Source organism: Amblyomma maculatum, chromosome 1, assembly GCF_055883805.1.
Source record: "Amblyomma maculatum isolate TAMU_Amacu chromosome 1, ASM5588380v1, whole genome shotgun sequence".
NCBI classification, from domain to species: Eukaryota; Metazoa; Arthropoda; class Arachnida; order Ixodida; family Ixodidae; genus Amblyomma; species Amblyomma maculatum.
This window is the reverse complement of record NC_139344.1, coordinates 2,859,038-2,875,687: the sequence shown is the minus strand read 5'-3', so window position 1 is coordinate 2,875,687 and position 16,650 is coordinate 2,859,038. Positions and strand designations below refer to the sequence as shown.

At 43.7% G+C, this 16,650-nt stretch overlaps 1 protein-coding gene across 1 annotated transcript in view; it reads right to left on the bottom strand.

Annotated features, from left to right (window-relative positions):
* The window catches only part of LOC146201487 (potassium channel subfamily T member 1-like), a 52,995-nt gene extending 38,056 nt beyond the window's left edge, over positions 1-14,939 (bottom strand). Inside the window, exons 1-2 of the mRNA XM_084598239.1 lie at positions 14,935-14,939; positions 6,046-6,125 (exon numbers count right to left, since the gene is read on the bottom strand). Coding sequence (XP_084454365.1) covers positions 6,046-6,125; positions 14,935-14,939 — 85 coding nt within the window. The remainder of the gene's footprint in view (positions 1-6,045; positions 6,126-14,934) is intronic.
* Between the last annotated feature and the right edge of the window lie 1,711 nt (positions 14,940-16,650).

The window sequence follows — 16,650 nt, the reverse complement described above, 5'->3', positions numbered from 1 at the left end:
ATCTATCTATCTATCTATCTATCTATCTATCTATCTATCTATCTATCTATCTATCTATCTATCTATCTATCTATCTATCTATCTATCTATTTTTTTTCTTGATGTGCTCTACAATTCTCTGACTGTGTATATAAGACATGCTACTTATTGATTTCTTTCTTTCCGTGACACTTTTCGTCTCAGTTTCATTTCATGTGTTATTTGTTTCTTCTTTTGTGTTCTATATGTGTGTGTGTGTAAAACGTGTGTGCATTGTCATGTTTTTGTGTGTGTGCAGCACGAAGACCACATGGTTGTTTCTGCGCACATTAAATAAAGATTGATTGATTATTATTTGTTTTGTTCCCGTTAATTTTCAATTGATTGTTGCCAGGATTCTAATTTACGAAAAAAACTGTTCGCTTTAAGGATTCCTTCAGCTTCAGAAATTGATGATGCCAAGGCCCTCGTATCATCCGCGTATATAATGAACTTAATGTCTGAACAAATGTGTACAATATCATTAATATATAAATTAAATAAGACAGGAACTAAAATACTACCTTGTGGCGCCCCAGAGACTATGCTTTCTGCTAGAAGCGAATCCATTAATTTCAATATATTGAAACCTATTTGACAGGTAGCTCCTCAATAATGCCAAAACAAGTCCATGTAGAAAGAAAGGAAGAAGATGGTTTACACGGTATGAAGGAGCACTGAACAAGGGTAAAGGGGGTACGCCTCAGTTCGCAGGTCGAGCTATCGTTTCGACAAGTGGACTTGTCTTCGTCTAAGCCGAAGACAAGTCCACTTGTCGAAACGTTAGCTCGACCTGCGAACTGAGGCGTACCCTCTGTTCAGTGCTCCTTCAAAACAAGTCCACGTATTCCATAATGAATCAGCCTGAGTGAAATCAACAAAAATGCCAATAGCAATGCATTTGTCCTCAAAGTTTTGTAGAATATATTTATTTTGGTGCAACAACGCCAACTCTGTAGACCTATTTTTTCTAAAGCCGTACTGTGAGGTAGTGATAAGATTATGTTTGCTGCAGAAGCGCGATATTCGGTTTAATATAATTTTCTCTAGACCTTTAGAAAAAGCAGGAAGAATTGATACATGCCTGTAGTTTGATACGACACTCTTATCACCTTTTTTTAAATGAAGCTATCACGCGGACAACTTGCACTTTGGAAGGAAAAACACCTGTGGAAATACAAAGATTACATATATGTGCCAAAATAGGGCTGATTATACATATGGTATACTTCATGTCTTATTTGTGTATCGTCAGCATCAACGGTATGAGAATTATGTAAACTCGAGGAAACAAGCACACCTCATTTGCATCTGTTAATTCGAAAAATAGTGTACTAGAGTTTTCGTTCCTTAAAGTTTTATAGGATGCCGTCTGGGTTGTATTTAAGTCTCTGTGAACAAAGCGAATATAGAAAATATTAACCATTGCTTCCCCATTAACCTTTTGTCCTTCATGAAGAATTTAATCTACTATCAACTATCACTCCATAGGATAGAAATGGATGTTTATTTACACAATAAGAAGTTTTAGGTCGGCATCTGAATTCATGTCTCCGTTTGAGGTGCCGCCCTTTCCTCCACCTGAACGTCTACATGCCTCACACTTCTATGCCTTTTTGGCCACTTCTAGTTTTGAAGCGAATGTCGTTTCACTCATTCCAGAGCATACCGAGCCATGAAACCAAAATTCACATTCATTGCATGTAATGTCATTTTCGTCATCTTTCAATCTTTCCCGGCACTTGCTGTTGCAAATGCCGGGAAAGATTGATGAGCTATACACAGGCAAAGAAAACACTAGCAGGTTGGTAGCAGCGACAGAAACTAAGGAGCATGCACGAACGTATTATAGAAGAGATAGACTAACCTGTAAAACACAGTGAAGAACACAGTGAGGATCCCACGTTCGTCCCGCTCCGCCGCTGCTGCCAAAATGGCGGGCGAAGCACGCCCCGTTCCGCCCGTGTGTCTCCATGTATCTGACACTCATTACAATACAGCCGCTTATATAAGCTACCCCATTATATGAAAGACCACCCGGCATCGGTATTGATTCCCGCTTTAACCAATCCTTACGAACTTGTCTGCGTTGCCTAGGTGCAGCGAGTCTAACTCTGGGGCCAAGAGTCCTGGAGGGATATATTGTGATCTCACCCTCCCATCTCAAAGGCGACGCCCGAGTTGTCAAAGCCTGCCAATGAGGCCATGTCACGTGGTTCCGTGACGTCACACAACCCTCGACCAGTCAGCGCATGCATGGCCATGCCATTCGTCAGCCAGCACCTGCCAATGCCGACGACGCTGGCGCGGGATTTTCTGGCGAATGGGGCGTTTAACGGTATCGCGTTAAAAGAGAGCGGAAGTGATATTCGAGAAGAAACAATAGGCTCGAGCTCGGTTGACTGGCTGCGGTAGGGGAACGGTGAAGAGTGAACAAACGGGAGGAGGAAGAAAAAGAGCAGAACAGAAACAGGACACGCATATATGCGTGGGTGCACGGACAGTGTCAGCCTCAAAGAAAAAGCGTTGCTCTTTTGGAATATTTAATATGCGCATCTCTCACACAAGATCACGCTGAAAAAGCTGTAATTTTAGGAGATTTGTTCATCGTTATTCGTGGTCATGGCAGACTGGGAGCGTTCGCGCTACTCCTCCTACACACCTCGCAACACATGCTTACCCCACCCAGTTCCATCGCGTCCAGGGACTTAGCAAATGGTCCCATGCATAGTAACAGAACACCCAAGTAACAGCAGGTCAAATATGGATGAACCTCATGCAAAAAAGACGAAGCAGATTCAACGCAATAGCAGGAACCTGAGGGATCATATTGAGGCAGAGCCATCTAATCCATTTAAGAAGCATATATTCAAAATGAAATATGATACCCGTAGCAATTTTGTTTTTTCTAAGCGAGCTGAGCCATGCAAGTGCATAATCCTGTACCGGATTTCTGATACTCAGGGAGTTTGTCCGTGGCGAGGCAGAAGAGTTGATGCTTGCCAGCCCGCATTAGCGCACCAGCTTTCTACTATTCAGCATGGATCATTAACGGGCACAGTCGAGTCTATATTGAGACGTGAAAGACTGAAAGGACGCCCTGAAAGGGCGCTTTGAAAAGGCAGTCTGAAAGGCGGTGGCGAAAGGCCGTAGCACCGAGGGGAATGCGTGCACACGAAAAAAAAGAAAGAATAAAAAAAAAAAATAAACGCAGAAGGCATACTCTCGCGAGCTAAGCACCTGAGAAAAGCAAACGCCGGCAATCGCGCATTGATGATACCCACTGAGTTCTTCCGGTGATGGGATGTCGTCAATAGGGAGCAGCTTTCTGAGAAGACACCTTAAACTCCATATACGTAATGATGTACTCAATGTCTCGCGTTTCTCGGCCTGATATGAGGATGCTGCAGCACGCGCTCTTAAAGCTAGTAAAAGCATACTGTTACCCTTTTAGGATGGCGTGGTTAGGATGGGTTGCTGCTGGCTGTAAGCTGACACGGAGGCTTAGATATGGATATAAAGTAGTTTCGATAGCCTTGCATCGCCGAGGCGTATGGAGTTACGTGGAGAGCGAGAAACAAGAGAGCCAACATTGCGAGTTTTGCGATTAATAAATATGGATACGGAGGATGAGATAGCGGTTGAGGCTACTTCTGTTGCTACCTTCTCTGGGACTAGCCTTGTGGTACTCATTATGAAGAGATACTTCCGGGAGCTACCTGCGAACTGAAATACCCACAGGCCAATGCTAAAGTGTGTGCATTGCGAACGAATGGCGTCGAAACATCATCTGACCTGATTATTACTCATTTGTTTAAAACAATACTGCATGCAGGCCTTTCTTGAGGTCTAAGTCGAGAGGGTACAGACATATAATAATATATATCTGTAATGTTTTAATGCGTAACCAAGGCGCTCGAAGGCACCCTTACCAAGGTTTCCAGTCAGTGATTTAGTGCATTTTGTCGCTTAATGTTTGCCGTAGGGCACTGCTGCGGTACGCAGCAGTACACTTTGGTGGAACTGAATGCAAGAGCACACAGGTGCGTTTTGCATCGGAGAACCAAAGTTACAGCTTTTGTGGCCTCCATGTGTCACGGATATGCATTATATTCAGGCAGACCTCCAGCTTAGCCATTTTTGGTCCGGATGTATCTGCAAATTTTGGCCAGACAGCGATACATTCGGTCCAAATTATTCACCTAGAAGGTAAGAACGTAAAACATTTGTCCGCTACGTTCGGCTGCATAATTAGTCTTAATGCACCCACTGGAGACCAAAATACCTCTTCCACATCCCTGTAATTATCCCGGTACTGTGCCGGCTGCACCCGCCTAATCCCAGCAAAATTCCTAATCTCATCTACCCACCTAACTTTTTGACGTCCCCTGCTATGTTTACCTTCTCTTGGAATCCAGTCAATTACTCTTAGCGACCATCGTTTATTTTTCCTTCGTATTATATGGCCCGCTCATCCACATTTTTCTTCTTGATTTCGACCAGGATATATCATTAACTCGCGTTTGCTTTCTCACCCACTCTACTCGCTTCCTTTCTCTGAACTTTGCATCTACCATCTTACTTCTCCATAGCTTGCTACATTGTCCTCAATGCAATTAGAGCCCTTTTCGTTAGCCTGCACCTTTATTCACTGTAGTTGAGTACAGGTCAGATAGAGCTATAAGAAACTTTCCCTGAGGGATACTTGTAAACAGCCATTCATAATCTGAATATGTCTGCCAAATGTGCTCGATACCATTCTTATTCTTATAGTTATCTCACTCTCGTGGTACGGATCTGCGACCACAAACCTCACCGGAGTAGATGTATTCCTTTACTATACTTTCAGCGCCTCGCTACCTATCCAAAACTAACCAACAGAACGGCGCAAGGAGACGATCGCGTGATCGTCTCCTTGCGCCGTTCTGTTCTTTCTGTTCCGTTCTGTTCTTGCGCCGTTCGCCGTTCTTTCAGCGAGGCGCTGAAAGTATAGTAAAGGAATACATCTACTCCGGTGAGGTTTGTGGTCGCAGATCCGTACCACGAGAGTGAGATAACTATAAGAATAAGAATGGTATCGAGCACATTTGGCAGACATATTCAGATTATGAATGGCTGTTTACAAGTATCCTTCCTATCCCGCCGTTCTATTGCTTAGTATGAACCAACTAGCCCTTCAGCAAGTGCTTCTATCCGAAACTGCTAATTCAAGTACCCACTGCTTACTATCTAAATGAAAGCTGCTACGTAGAAAGAAACTTTCATTTCGCTGGGGCTTCAGAATGAACTAACTGAACTGCAATCGTTTATGGAGTAACTAAAAGACGCTTAGACCAGTGCCGCTGCGAAGTGATCAGGTGGAACCAGATGATCAAGTTTCACAATGTCAAGACATTTTACTCAAAACAATCGGTTGTTTACCGGTTCTATGTTTCTTCGAAGTTCAGTACAGCTCTATTCCACTAGTATTGGGCCAAAGATAACCTCTGCCTTATCTATATCATATTGGCAATTATAACTTTCACCAAATATTTACTTCCATGCTAGCTTCACTACTGCATTCTTATCTTGCGTTATATGCTTTGACATTATAATTCTTTGACTTGTTAGAGCTCATAGAGTCTCGTCTGAAACTTGCCTGATTTACCTTCAGAGTTTGCTCAAAAGTGCTAATTTATTAGCTCCCTTGCGCCAAAGCAGCACGGTCTCCCTGCTCGATATAATAAGTAATTCAAAGGTAATTTAGAGCATTATGTTGTGTTCGACCAAAGCTCGGGTAGAGCACAAACCACCGAATACCTCGTACACACGATTAAAATCCGTTGATTGTTGGTACAGGTTTTTCCCAACTCACACGAAATAATCAGCGTAAGACGAATCAGTGATAACTTCAGTTGTGAGGGTCAACAGAAAACAAACGAAAGCCGAGGCCTTGCAATAAAACGATCTGAAAGTAACTTCATATTATTATGGCTTTTAAACAGTCACAAACACGACAACAAGTGAGCGCAGACAGTAAAGACTCACTGGATCGCTGGTTCTTGATAAAGTAGAGGTGAAGCCGCTCCTTTAGTGTGTTCTCGTTCACGTAGAACTCTACCCGAACCCTGTGGAAGAAAGAAATGAAAATATTCACCGTAAGCTGCTATTCGACGATGAAGTTACAGAGCACTGGAACAAACTACACAAGGACAAGGAAGTTCAGTGAAGACGGGCCTTGATATCATTAGCTTCCCTCTTTTCTTCTTTTTTTTTTTGTCTCGACAAGCTCTGAGAGATTGCTGTGCTTAATTCTTGTTTAGGAAGGCAGAAAGTGATTTCGTGGTTTCAGCACGAATGGAGGAACCAGCACACAAAAACAAAATGCGTAGAAAAGGAGCTGAAATCTTAACCATTTTTGATTATTCACGAAAGTAATTAAGCTGTTTTGCCGAAGACCCTAATGAATATGAGGCAAGGACCCTTTATTTATCAGCTCGCCAATGCTGCATAATTATGTGCGCAGGCCGATAATTGAACAAGAGCAAAACTTGAATAGTCCCAGGTCGGAATAGCACGATGCTGTGCCTCCTATGCTTTTGCGGTTTCTCCAAAGCACGCTGCTACGTGGGAATGAATTATTGCTTCCCTGTTCCTTGAACTTCTTTCTTGTCGCCCCTAAGCCCCTAAATAAATACACCTGAAAGACCCGACTAGTTGTGGTTGCCCAGAGTTGCTCCGGTTAGCATCGCGCAGCCCTCGCTCAGGGCGCAAGAAATTGTTACGCTAACTTTGCTAGCATAAAAACTTTTGTCACGTCAGTAAATTACATGTGCAACCAAAATCACTCATTTCGAGGAAAGTGAAACACGAGAAAGCAGTGGTCCCCACTACGCCTGACAAGTTGATCAATAACGCTTCTTATTTCTCAAAACCAGTTGCTGAGCGAGTGGGTAGTCATTTTCATTCACACAACGTGACGACGAACACGGATAAGGAAGGAGAAGCCACAAAGCGCCAACTTGAATAAAATTTTACTGCTGCGCGCAGCGTATACATAAACAGCACAGCGCGCAGGCGCAGCAAAGAAAGGAAAAGTACCACGCTGAGTCTGGCAGCGACACCGAACTGGATTACGACACACCCTTCAGCGATAATAGGAAAAAACCAGAAGCTAAAAAACTAAGAAAGCAAGATCTTTTTCTTGAAAAATACCGGACCCCGGTCGAAACGTCGAAATAAATCCACCGTTATGTTTTTAAACTCTTGGTGAATTATTTTATATTTATTAATCAGTTTTCATCAACTCTTTCTAATATATATATATATATATATATATATATATATATATATATATATATATATATATATATATATATATATATATATATATATATATATATATACAAGTGAAAAATTGCTTCATACTGTTTCCAAGTTTATTTGCAGTCGACGTTTCAGCAGGAGCCCTGCCTTTCTCAAGACTGAGCTATATATATATATATATATATATATATATATATATATATATATATATATATATATATATATATATATTACAGAAACAGCAGCAGGGCGAAACGACACTTAGTGCTGCAACGAACAGTGCTGAATCAAGGAAATGCACGCAAAACGGAAAGCATTTTTGTAGGTACACAGTTTCAGTCAGTTCGTAAAGAACATGGAATCTCCATAGTGTAATCAATCTATTGTGTTTAAGAGAAGTGGCAAGTTGAAATTAATGCTTTGTTGTCCGTAATTTGTTCGTGTTTGCGGAATGATGAAATGATTTTTAGTTCGTGTGTCGTAGTTATGAGACTTGTGCTCAAGTCTGTACATTTCTCTGAAGAAAAGGACTGGATTTATTGCTGCAGTGCTGTAGAGACTTAATAAGGTTTGTTTGTATTGCTGCGGGATAGGAATTATATTCATTTCGTGAAAAATCGATTCCGTAGGTGTATCTTGGAAGCGTAGACGATTATTTTAAGGGCTCGTTTTTGTATATAGTTTGGAAACCTTGGTGATATTGGAAAATGCGGTGGTTCCCTAAATCAAAAAGCAGTGACCTATAAGGAAAGATAATAGTGACTGTAATATAATTTTTTTTAACACACTGTGCTAAAAAATACCGAAGCCTTGATAGAATACCTACTACCTTAGCTGTTTTGTTTATCGTGCCATGTATATGTGTATTCCATGATAATTGTAATATACTCCAAGGCTTTTAAGTTCCGAGACGAGTTCGATTTCAGCTCACCCGATAGCCACAGTAAAAAGCCCGAGAAGTCAACGATACTTTTTCTCGGTCGGAAAAGGACAGTTTTTTTGTAGTGTTTATTTCTAAGGAATGAATGGTTGTCTATTCATGAAGGGAACGCAAACACTTATTCGCTTGCCCAAACAGATCATATAAGTTTGTTGATTTAAAGAAAAGGCTGGCGTCATGAGCGAACGTTGTAAATGTGCATTTTTATCTAGACTGGTAATATCATTTATATATAGGTTAAATAACAGCGACCCAATATACTGCCTTGACGCCATTTCGTACGGCGTATATGTCAGAAAATTGATTGTCAATTTTAACTTGCTGGCAACGGAAGATTAAGTAAGATCGGATTAATTAGAGAAAGTCTCCCCGAAAACTGCACGTGCCTAGATTGGCTAATAAAGTCTCATAGTATATCCGGTCAAAGACTTTTCAAAATCTACAAATATGTCCAGAATATAAGCTGTCTGTTTTGAAATAATTACAGTATTATTTCCTTTTGCAAAAGAAAGGCGCTCTCTGTTGACCGACCCTTTCGGAAACCATGTTGGCATAGTTGTCAAATTATGCTTTTCATTAAACCCAGAAACACGCTGAAGCATAACCTTTTCCAGACATTTTGAGGAGACGGGAAAGATCGATATCGGACGATAGTTAGTTCATTTCGGTCGCCTTTTATGTATAATAGAAACTATAGCCATTTGCATTCGCTTTGGAAATACTGATTTTTCTAGACAAGTATTAATATACCTAACCAATGCAGGGATATGCAGTAATGCTTTATAGGTTTAATTCTCACCGCGGCTGTCAGCACACAGATGTCCTCAGCATCGAGCGTTCATGGTATATGTCAAATTAATCGATCAGCTCTTTTTATAAAGCAACAGAGAGAACGTGAAACCTTTATTACGACACAGTTATAGCGTTATTTTGTAAGTCATAATAAGTACTGAGTAGTTCTGTATATTTTGTGAGTAATGCATATGTGTCAATGGCCCCGCCGGGGTGGCGCAGTGGTTACGGCGCTCGACTACTTTTCCCAAGGACGAGGGATCGAGTCCCGGCCTCGGCGGTCGCTTTTCGGTGGAGGCTAAAAGCTAGGCGCCCGTGTGCTGTGCGATGTCAGTGCAGGTTAAAGAACCCCAGGTGGTCAAAATTTCCGGAGTCCCCCACTACGGCGTCTCTCATAGCCTGAGTCGCTTTGGGACGTTAAACCACACAAACCAACCAAACCAATCAATTATATCTGTCATTGCACCAAATCACATAACTGGAGACTGCCAGTTATCGGGGCTAAATCATTCCTTGCGCAAACTTTATGCACTCTATCATTGCAAACTTCTGAGAAACATGAGTGAGATGCGCGAGTTGCATAGGCTGTCCCAAACATTCCGCAACTACAGACTCGAGCAATGACAAGACGGTGCTGGTAGAGTATAATTACATGCGCAAAATAACTTGGCTATGAGTAGAGGGCTCGAGAGATGCATTGTTAAGGCTGTCGATCAAATACAGCGCCGCCGGAATGTCGGCGGAATATTTGAAACAAGTGTCCATGTGAAATACAGGTCCAAAATATAAGCAGGCACTGCAAACGCGCTCAAGGTAGAGGCTTTTAAAGGTTCTAATCGAAGCCCGAAAGAAACAGTCACCGTCTCACTGCAATAGTCATGGCCTGAAAAGAAGCCGAGGTTCCCTGCACGCATATATAAGTTATACAAAACTTAGAAATAAAATAGAAGCAAACTTGCTATCCGAGTAAAGTGCAAAGGTGATACTCAGCGTTTTATTATCAGACCTAAAAGGCCAGGCGGTTGAAATCAATTTCTGCGATATTTTTTTTTCCCCAAAATCTCGGATGATACTTGTGTGTCCAAAACGTTACGTATATAACTATGCCAACGGCTGTCATTACTCCCCATCTTTCATTTCCCAAACACGCAGGACAGCGGCCGCAGCTCATGTACTCTCATTTCATATCGCCAAAAAAGAATTCGATTTTTTAGACAAGGGGGATAAGGCACGAACAATCCACTTTCAATCAGTTCGGCTATGGTAAATACACGCAAAGCTGGTTCATCCGGGGTTTTGTTTATTATTATTATTATTTTTTTTTTTTTGCGTAGAGCTCCATAATGACATGTAAAGTCAGTCAAGGCATTTGTGACATAGTGAGTGCTTGAGCCTAGCAGATGTCATTGCCTGGGTTGAGAGAAGCAACACCTAAGAAGACTGAAAAAGTAAAATGCGCAACGGCATATAAAATTAACCACGCAGATCAGAAGGAAATTGCTGCGAAGCACGGTGTTTAACGCAGGTTTCATAGAGACGCTTCGGAAACAAAATTTCAAATGACACGGAGCATCGAAACATGCCCGTTTTGCTGTTGTTCGCCGAACACTATTGCGGGGGCACGGTTCATGTATGTACTACACCGTACATGCGGAAAGCATACATGAACAAGGAAATCTAAACACACGTATAGCGCCGTCTTTGTACGCATTATGCGACCTCTAGCTCCCGCGAAGTTTGTTCACTGACGATACTCGGAGTATCAGGTTTTCTCCTTCCGTTCGTGCATTTTCGTAAACTTCGAGAGCGACTCCATTCCTATATAGCTCATCCTTGGACCCTATTTCTCTTCTTTTAGACACTTTTTTCTTCTTTACCAGCCATTTGGGAGAAACCAGTGCACGGACAATTCGGGAGCAGATTTCAGAGCTCAAGAGACAACTGTACTAGCGCAGCATCTTGAAAATGGAGGGTGGGGGGGGGGGGGGGGGGGGGGACAAAACTCAAAGCGCACAAATATAAAAGTGCAAGCTAGCAACTGAACCGGACGCTAACAGGAAGCGAGTGTGGTGTGGCCGGGAGACCTCTTTAAAGAGTGCGCGTCTAGGGAACTGCGGTGCGCGACCGGCGCATTCTCCCCTTCTGCCAAAAATAAAAAAAAAGAAAGAGAAACAAAACAAAAGCAAAAGGAGGCACGAAGAAGCAATGTGGCAGCCGCTTCAGGGCGAAGTGAAATCCACCGCCGTAAATCGGAGTGGCAACGCGCCACAACCTTCAAAGTGCACCTTTAAAAAAAAAAAAAAAAAAAAAAAAAAAAAAAAAAAAAAGAAAGAAAAAAAAAGCAACAAAGAGGAGGGGGGAAAATAATAATAAAAAAAATCACCAAAAGAAAGGCGAAGAACGTTCTTGCTTCACCTCTGCCTCCCTGAGTAGCCTATAAACGTCCTCGGCTGCTTCGATTGAAGTTCCGGTTCCGTCTCTTCTCACGAGGCTCTTTGTTTGCCGCTTTCTTCCGACATTCTTGTCCGCTCTTTTTATCCCCTAATTTCCATTCTTACGAGAGACCGGGAACAGAATTCCGCCGGGGCCCTTATCTCCAAACGGAGTTTGGGCGCAGCACATCGTCAGGGGATTCTTTCTTTCTAGTACATCGGAATGTGCGGGAAGCGGCGCATTCAGTGGTCACCGCCAGGGGACCAAGAAGGGGCAGTAAGGCACCATGGATGCCCCAATGTGTTTACGCCGAATGAGGCCACGTAGCATCTCCTTCCTAATTCACACACACCCGTGCCTGCGTATGCGTATTAACGTACGTCTCTACGTGCGAGCGCATAGACGTAGATTTTTCGCGAGGGTGGTAAGATTAAGCACGGAATAAAGCAACCAGTTAGATTCACAAACCATAATAGTATTGCCTATACTTCATGCACCGTTAGCGCGGTACTGGTCCCTCTAATAAAAAAAAAAAAAGAAATGTTTTCCAAGACTCGTATTCTGGTTTGGTTTAGTTTATGGGGTTTAACTTTCCAAAGCCAGGACTCGTATTCTCGGATTTATTCCATCCGAGAATACCAAGACTCGTATTCTCCGATGGAATAAAACAAAACGCATAAATTGTCGATGGCACATGTACGGTGATCGCTGAAATTCCACACGTTGGTGTGGACGAGCTAATGCTTTAGAGGGCGAAAATTTGTGCTACCTAAGTGCATCTTCGTAACAACCGCGTTAATGCTGATTTCTTTCTAATTTTACATAGTGCGTCCCTGTCTGCCTACCTTCATTAAGCTACACGTATCTCGATTTTCCCTCGAAAAGATGGCGGTGTGTGGTAGCAGGGCAGTCCTTTCGGGTCCATTATTCTCCTCGACGTGTGTCCACGCAATCCGCACGCTTCTCGCTCGTGGTGCATGCCGCGTAGCGTCAAGTCTCCCGCTTTCATGTTCGCTTTTTTCTTTTCGCCTCGCTGTTTGTTGCAGTAACATTCCTGGACTTTTGCTCTCCCGCTTTCGCTTGTTTCAGCGATGTACGTTTCAGCGGTTACTTTTTCCCTCTCCGCGATATTCCCTTCTAACGTTTCTTCTTTCAGCTCCTTCAGGTTGCAGAATCAAAGCTGCCAGGATAGAGAGGTTGCTTCCTTATTCTTCCCATTTCGGGTCCATCGGCGTAAAGTATGCTACAGCTGATGAAGTCGTTTCCGCTGTCCGAGAGAACAGGCAGGTTCTCCCTTCCTTCGTTCCCTTTCTTTGCTTCGTCGCGTATGAGCGAGCTTTCACGGGAGCCCAGTCTTCGGGCGCGCGTGTGCCATCGTTCGCGTTGGCGCAAGCGGGAGTTGCTCCTCGGGTTCAATCCCGACAGGGATTCGTTCGCTTTTATCCGGCCATAGGCGGATCGATGGAGGCCAATATCCTTACTGGCGGCGCAGATTGGCTTTGGCGTCGAGCGCGGTGTGACAACTTTCTTTGCATATATACCGTCCGCGGCAGTGTGCCCCTCTTTCAGGCGTGCGTGCGAGCGTGAGTTAAGAGAAAGACAAACGACTGAAACAGAAGAGAAGTAAAACTGAGAAGAAGTCAACCTCGAGGCAAGTGAAATAAATGCCGATCACCACGCCCACTCGACGAGGAATCGCGAACGTGCGATTCAAAGGCAGCGGCACAGGTGCTCGTAGTTTATATCAAGTCGCATGTCTTACTTTATCGCAAGCAGATCGAGGTGCCTGCTACGTTTATACAGAGGCCAGGACACATCCATGATGCTGAACTGCAAAAGGAAGATCAATAGCTCGTGCTGTTGGGTAGTTAAATCGTGTTGCTTATTATATACATACATGTGGTGCGAGGCAGATATGACGGGATAGAGTGCAGGACAAGTGCTACTCTCAGGTTACTTTATTGATGAACCACTCGAACAGAGGCATGCACGCAGTCCAATACATGCAGTTTTCAAAAGCCCCCCCCCCTCCCCCCCCCCAAAAAAAAAAATAACCAAACAAACAAAACCGAACAGCAGTTACTAGTGGAATTTGCAATGCAGGCGTAAATGAGAATAAAATCAGACACATATCCTTCTAAAAAAACAAACAAACTCGACGGGACGTTCACCGATGGGACACTGACAAAATCAGGCTCCTTTTTCCGGATCAGGAACCCCTGAGATACTTCATTTGCTCTTGCCAGCGTGTGCACATTTTTTTTTTTTTTTTGCCGGTTTCTTACCGGCTTATATAAGTTTGAATTTTATTTGCTAGTCTTATCATCACTGATTATCGTGCCTCAAACATCCTCGCGACTCTTTCGTCGCTGCAGGAAAGCAACTTTGCTGAGGTGATATCACGCTCGAGCGAACTCCGCAGCGCCATAACGACGAAGCGGCGTGCACGCACGCAAAAACTTACTCACGCGCACACAAATACACGCTCGCTCACGCAATGCTCTCGAACATTTCCACGAGCACCCGTCGAATATGGCACAGCCTCGACTCACATGGAGCCTGCTTCCCGGTGCAGCGGAGCGACGCACGAACCCCGTCAGCGGCGTTCACCGAGCGCGTTCCTGACTGAGCTCTCGTTCGCGCCAAACCTTGAAGCATAAATGGGAACCGCGCTCTGTTCGCCCGCAGCGTGAAACGAATGCCTCAGCTCCACTCAGGTGCTGCAGAGAACTAAATGCACGCTCTGCGTGACAATCACGCCAGCGAAACCAGACGTCACACCAGAGATATGATACGAACTGATAAGCGATAAGAGGAATACACTGCGCTTAAACAGTTGAGGAAGGGAAACCTTGCCACAAACACCGCAAGAAGCTACCATTACAGATCGAAATGGTGGATTCCATCGTGTCAATAAAAAACACGGGGTAGCGTGCAAAGTGGAAAAATGTGTCTCTACGTCGCCTCCTTTCTCCCCCGCCGTTGATAGCATAGGGTAAATGCCGTGTAGGCGTAACCACTCGTACGGCTGACGGCATCCCAGGGGTTACAACGTGTGCTGCTGCATTACCTTACGCTCCGTTACTTTAGCGCACTCTTCTTCCTCTTTTTTCTTGGGTGAGGGGGAGAGTACTATTCGCATTCTCAGCACTCAGCTCCAAACCACCCTGCCCCTGCTATGCGGAACAGCCGAATCTCGAAGTAGTGCTTGCATTACAGCCAGGGGCAGTACTCGTGCACTTGTAAGGAAATGCATTGCGCCTGCAATATTGCAAGTTGGAAAAAAGAAAACGGAAGTACTCTGCTCTGCGACACGTGCCAGGATATATAAAGAACAGGAAACTGTGGGAATAAAAAAAAAAAAAAAGACGATAAGAACAACTTATGCACTCCCTGCCGGAACTTAAACAACGTGATAATTTACATGATGACAGGGTGTTATTTACCTCATGTTGCACAGTAGTGTTCATCCTATTGTTTTAATGAGGTAGCATTTCTGCAGCCAAAACTCCACTATTTTTGCGTGCTTGCGTTCTATAACGCATGGAGTCGATTATGTGAAGGCGGAGACAAAGTAGACTTCTTTGGCTGTTTTGACTGCCTTCTCGTTTATCCTCGCCTAAATCTAAGAGCGCCGCTCCGCCCACGTTCGACCACGTCGATTGACGTACAACGGTGGCGTATACCTACTAACCAAGTAATTCGACCAACTGTGACACATAAAATGAACTAGTCCTGCAGCGCGCTCCTATTTCTTTCGTTTGCAGTGTTCATTCGTTTCTGCAGTACATGTGAGTGTGGTGTATGTGTCCGGCGAGGAATATGTGCATGCGTGCGAGCGCCGTTTCAAGAACATCTTGCGCGAACGCTGAACGCAAGAGTCTCAAAAAGAACGGCGTACTCTACGCTAGAAACGACGAGGCGGTGTATCTTGAGGCAGCCTTATTTGCCATTCCTTATTTGCATGGCAATCATATTTGAAAGCAATTTATACAATGCGTTATTTTTGAGCACAACATCTCGTTTCGAAAGTTGAGCGCCACCACTCAATTAAGGAAAAGAAAAAGAAAATGTGAGAGCAGCTCCTTACAACATCAGTTTTGTAACCACAGTGCGTGCGTAACGGCCATCTGAGCACGCCCATCTGGCTTCAACAGGACCCGGTCAATTGGCGGTAGCGGATCACACTGTGCAAATAGTCACTGCCCTGGGCGACTCCAGCATCTAGAATAACCTGCTGTGCTCAAAGGGTAAAATTAGTCACGGTAACCAAAACTTCGGTTGAATAAGGATAGCGACTGTTCAGGACACAACAGTGGTGGCGCTCAATCAGGATTTTAAAGCAGGTATGTAACTCTTATCCCTGAAAGTATATGGTCGCTCGAACTATAGGTATCTTTCAGCAGTGCAAACATTAAAGACCCTCCGACCGAGTTTCGAGGAAATTATCGGTCACCCCATGGGAGCGAGATCCCCTCCAACCTCCGCTTCAAACGTTCGACAAGCTGCAGCCGACAAAGCTGGGGCAGGCGGAAGAAATCGTTTGTCACAGCTTTGTGACAAACGACCTCTTAGACCTGACATTCTTCGAGCAAGGGTTATCGCGGTTTTTCAGCGCTTCTTAGCAAATACTAGAAAGAGCGCTGTGTTTTTTTTTTTTTCGCTCTATTTCCAACGCGGCACTCTTTGTACCAATAAAGTTTCTCTTTTTCATCTCCTGAATGCGCCTTGCGAACAGTGCTTCCGAGTTTCCAGTCTTGCTTTATGGGACATCTTTGCAATTGTGGGATAGTATAACATACTGTTATGCACATGTTGATGGAAGTTGCCTAAGCTTTAGATACGTGATAAAAGAATGTTTTTGAAGTTTTCCTACGCTCGCAGCGAGGAGCTAAAGTCAAAACTGTCATAGAAAACAATTTAGGTGCACTCTTGAAAAATAATTGTGACGCAACTATGTAATACGGTAAGACACTTTTGTAAATATATTGGGAGAAATGTTCCAAGCTTCCGATGTGCAGCAATATTTAGCTTCTGAAGTTTGTCGTGCGCTCAGAACGAGTAAGAAAGAATGGTATAGAAAACGGGGTACTTTTATTTCCAAAATAAATTGCAAAAGACGACAAGCCTGCCGAGAGGGGACCTGCGGATATATTGATTGT